The sequence below is a fragment of the Condylura cristata genome, unplaced genomic scaffold (assembly GCF_000260355.1).
Source record: "Condylura cristata isolate star-nosed mole 26May11 unplaced genomic scaffold, ConCri1.0 scaffold00025, whole genome shotgun sequence".
Classification (NCBI taxonomy): domain Eukaryota; kingdom Metazoa; phylum Chordata; class Mammalia; order Eulipotyphla; family Talpidae; genus Condylura; species Condylura cristata.
Genome location: NW_004567126.1, coordinates 31,809,848 through 31,813,451, shown reverse-complemented (window position 1 = coordinate 31,813,451; position 3,604 = coordinate 31,809,848). Strand labels below are relative to the sequence as shown.

Sequence of the window (3,604 nt, the reverse complement as noted above, 5' to 3'; positions counted from 1 at the left end):
TCGGGCCTGCCAGCGTCTCTCCTGCTCTGGACGAGCGACCCTGGGGGTCCGGGGACCTGTCATCATGGGGTGGCCTTCCCTCTGGGGGCTCAGCCTGGAGCCCCTCCAGCTGCCCTGTCCTCCCGGGGGCCGCAGGCCGTGGCTGTCCCTTTTTTCTTTCTTTCTGGGTGTGAACAGCTTTACTGTGCAGACAAAAGCACAGAAGTGTCAAGAGATCCAATACTGGCGTAAGCAGCCAGTGAGCCACAGAAACAGAAAATGGTGTGTCTTCTTTTTTCCTATACTTTTAAATTTTTTAAGTAATTGATTTTTTAGATTGAGATACTATTAGGATCCCCCATCGAGTGCCACTTCTTGTTGCGCCCCACTCAAAACCGCACATAGCCTGTTTGGGGTTTCGAATGGCTCTGCTGAGGCCTGACTTCCGCACCGTCCGCTGGCCCTTGCAGCCTGCTGGGCAGCGCTTCTCGGTGTGTCCCGGGCTGTGACCTTTGCCTTTAGACCGCCCCCCCTCGTCACCCCAGGGAGAAACCCCGTCTCTATTAACAGCTCCCCGTCCTGCCCGGCAAGCCCTGCTTTCTAGGCCTCTTCTGGATCCTCCCGCTAGCGGGGCCACACAGTGCTTGTCCTGGGTGCGCGTGTCACAGAGCATGAGAGGCCCAGGCTCACCCGCTTCGCAGCACGCGTCAGCACCCCTTCTCTCACAGGGCTAAGACCCGGCGTGGAAGGGCTGCACCCCTTTATGTTGGTCACGCCCTCCGTCTTAGGTCTTTACGGGAGGGCGTTGCCGAGAACAGTTGCTAGAACTGTGGCTTCAGTCAGCCTCTCTCTTAGTGTTTTTGTTTCTTTGTTTTAAATGAAATAGTAAGTACGTAAAATGAGGTCGTATGTATTTTACTTATCACTGTGGGGTGAGGTGCACCTTTTTGGGGTGTTAGCAATACCGCAGAGCTGCAGCAAAGCACTGACCAGCATCACCACTTGTTCCCAGCAAGATTCGTAGTGAGCTAGCGTAACAAGAGATATTCTTGGCCATGCTGTTCCTCCTCATCTGAGTAAAGGGCATCTCACCCCAACACAGAAATGCCAGGGACATCCCCTCAGTATCGGGAGCCCGGCAGGGCCGGCTGCGTCGGGGTGATCACCGGGGGCTGGCCAGGGCAAGAAGAGGCCGGCAGTGAGAGTGTGGTTGGGAAGGAGGCGGAGGAGGGGCCCCTGGGGCCGTGTGCCCGGAGCATCTGGCACGGCTGGAGCTTGAGAATCTGGCTGAACGAGCCGCGTGCAGGAACAGCAGCAGGCACCCCGGGGACACCTAGCCAAGCCAGTCACAGTCATGGCAGTAACACCTGGAGGCCCGGGAGGCGGCTGACCTCCGCGCCTGAAGAGATTTTGGAGAGAAGTCGGTCTCGCGGGGCTCGCCCTGTCCCGAGCTCGCAACCCCGCCGGCTGCGGCCCCTCGTCTTCATTTTTATGGTTTGGGCGAGGCTGGGCTGAGCAGGGAGGGGCACTGCCGGTCGGGTGCGGGGTCGGCAGGCCGAGCCCGGGCCCCGCACCCCGCTGCTGACCGCCCTCCGCATGGCTTCCCAGAGCGGCTGAACGCGAGGGACCAGCAGATCGCGCAGAGCCTCAGCGAGAAGCAGCAGATCTACCTGGAGATGGCCGAGACGAGCGGGCTGGGCGACCCCTCGCAGCCACAGCTCCTCTTTGGCGATGGGGAGTCCACGGAGATCGTCCAGTCAGCCGTGAGCGAGCGTGAGTACGCGCGCCCCGGGCCTGAGCACGGCCGCCCTCAGCAGGGCAGACGTGCAGGGAGCAGCAGGCCCCAGCCCCCGGCGCCCCCCACCCCCGGAGCCGGACGCCCCAGCACTAAGGCTGCGCCCCGCAGACTTAGACACCTGCTCACTGTCAGCTGCCGCCCCTGGGGCCTGACGGCCATGGGCCCCTGGGCCCGGGAGCTGAGGCTGACCGGGACAGTTCCCCTTATTCCAGTACAAGAGCCACTGGTCAGACCCTCGGGGGTTGCGTCAGAGGGCTCCTGGGCTCCGCAGCGTCCCCAGGAGGTGGCTCCGGGCCAGAAACCCCTCGCCTGACAGGAAGAGGCTTCTCAGCGCCCAGGGGCACGGGGCACGGGCCTGGGCAGCTTATCCCTGCTTCACAGCGTGGTCAGGACCCTGCACGCTCCCTGGCGGCCCCACGCGGGCCTGGCGGGGGTCGGGGCCAGCAGCCAGCAGCCAGGGCTCACCCCGTCACTCGGGAAGGCTCACTGCTCTCCCAGGCTTCCCTTGAGAGCGGAGAGAGCAGAGCCCAACGGGGCGCGCACAGCCCACCAGCCGAGCACTGTCCTCCCCACACTGAGCCAGGGCCCACGGTCACCTGCCCGAGGCCCCTTCACACCCTGGGCCTTGGCCTGGACGGACCCCACCACCTCCACCAGCCACGTCCACCCGTCCGGGACGCTTGAGTGACCAGCCCTGGCCCCTGTGCCGCCTTCCGGCCCTGAGCTGCTGTGTGACTGCGGCTGCTGTCACAGTCAATGGCTGCCCAAGTCCCCGATGGGCCCAGCGCATCCCTGCCCCCAGCATGTCCCCTCTTGCTCTCCTGTGGACTGTGGGGGCCTTGTCCGGAGCAGCACCTGACCTTCAGGGTGTGCTGTGTCCTGCCCAGGCAGCCAGGGGCCTGGCCACACCCTGCCCCCCACCCGCGCCCAGCTCTCCGGTGACTGCCCCTCTCCCCGCAGTCGAGGACATCCAGAGCCTGATCTGCAGACAGCTGGGCAGTGCCAATGGCCAGGTGGACGATGGGAGCGGTGTGGCAGCCCTGCCTCGCAGAGCAGAGACCTTTGGGGGCTACGACAGCATGGGCAGCCCTGGCAAGAGTGAGTGGCACGGGGGCTTCTCGGGCAGAAGCGGCCACGAAGGCCGTGTTGGCTCTCGGAGAGTCTCTCACGGGGTCTGACAGCGTCCTGGCACTGCGGTGTCTGCTGCTGCTTCCCTCTGTGGCCCGGGTTCTGGAAGATTCTGCAGCCCACCCAGACTGGCCCTCCTGGAGCTCCTGGGTCTGAGGGCAGCGGCGCCCTCACGCTCCTGCTGGGCCTTTCAGATGGCAGCTTTAAGAAGAGCTACAGCGCAGACCCCAGGCTCCACGACCGGCAGAGCCCCGTGAGCAGCCCAGACCCTCAGCTTGCAGACGCCCTGGGGGCCTCCGCGGAGAGTCCGCAGGTGAGCACCTTCCCCTTGGGGCTGCTGGCACAGGGCGGCCCAGACCCTCGGTGGCCCCAGCACATGTGGTCAGCCCGCACTGGCTGCCCGTGTCCCCTCGCGTGGCCGCTGACGACGAGCGCCGTCTTGTTTGCTGGTCAGCCCGCACTGGCTGCCCGTGTCCCGTCGCGTGGCCGCTGACGACGAGCGCCGTCTTGTTTGCTGGTCGGCCGCACGGGCTGCATGGTGCCGCAGAGGACCCCAGGGATGGGGAGTGGGGTGCGCAGGCCTGAGGCGGCAGCAAGACGCAGCCCTCGGCTCACACTGGCCGCTCCCGCCCCCGTCAGAGCGGGCCGGAGCCGCAGGCCAGGGAGCAGAGTCCGGGCCTCCCCTGGGCCGTGCGCGCT

The 3,604-nt window shown here is 65.3% G+C and overlaps 1 protein-coding gene across 1 annotated transcript in view; it reads left to right on the top strand.

Annotated features, from left to right (window-relative positions):
* ARHGEF18 (Rho/Rac guanine nucleotide exchange factor (GEF) 18) overlaps nucleotides 1–3,575 on the top strand; it is an 11,115-nt gene extending 7,540 nt beyond the window's left edge. The window contains 5 exon segments of the mRNA XM_012729538.1: nucleotides 110–116; nucleotides 1,198–1,225; nucleotides 1,534–1,752; nucleotides 2,738–2,875; nucleotides 3,100–3,575. Coding sequence (XP_012584992.1) covers nucleotides 110–116; nucleotides 1,198–1,225; nucleotides 1,534–1,752; nucleotides 2,738–2,875; nucleotides 3,100–3,398 — 691 coding nt within the window. The 3' untranslated portion in view covers nucleotides 3,399–3,575.
* Nucleotides 3,576–3,604: the final 29 nt, after the last annotated feature.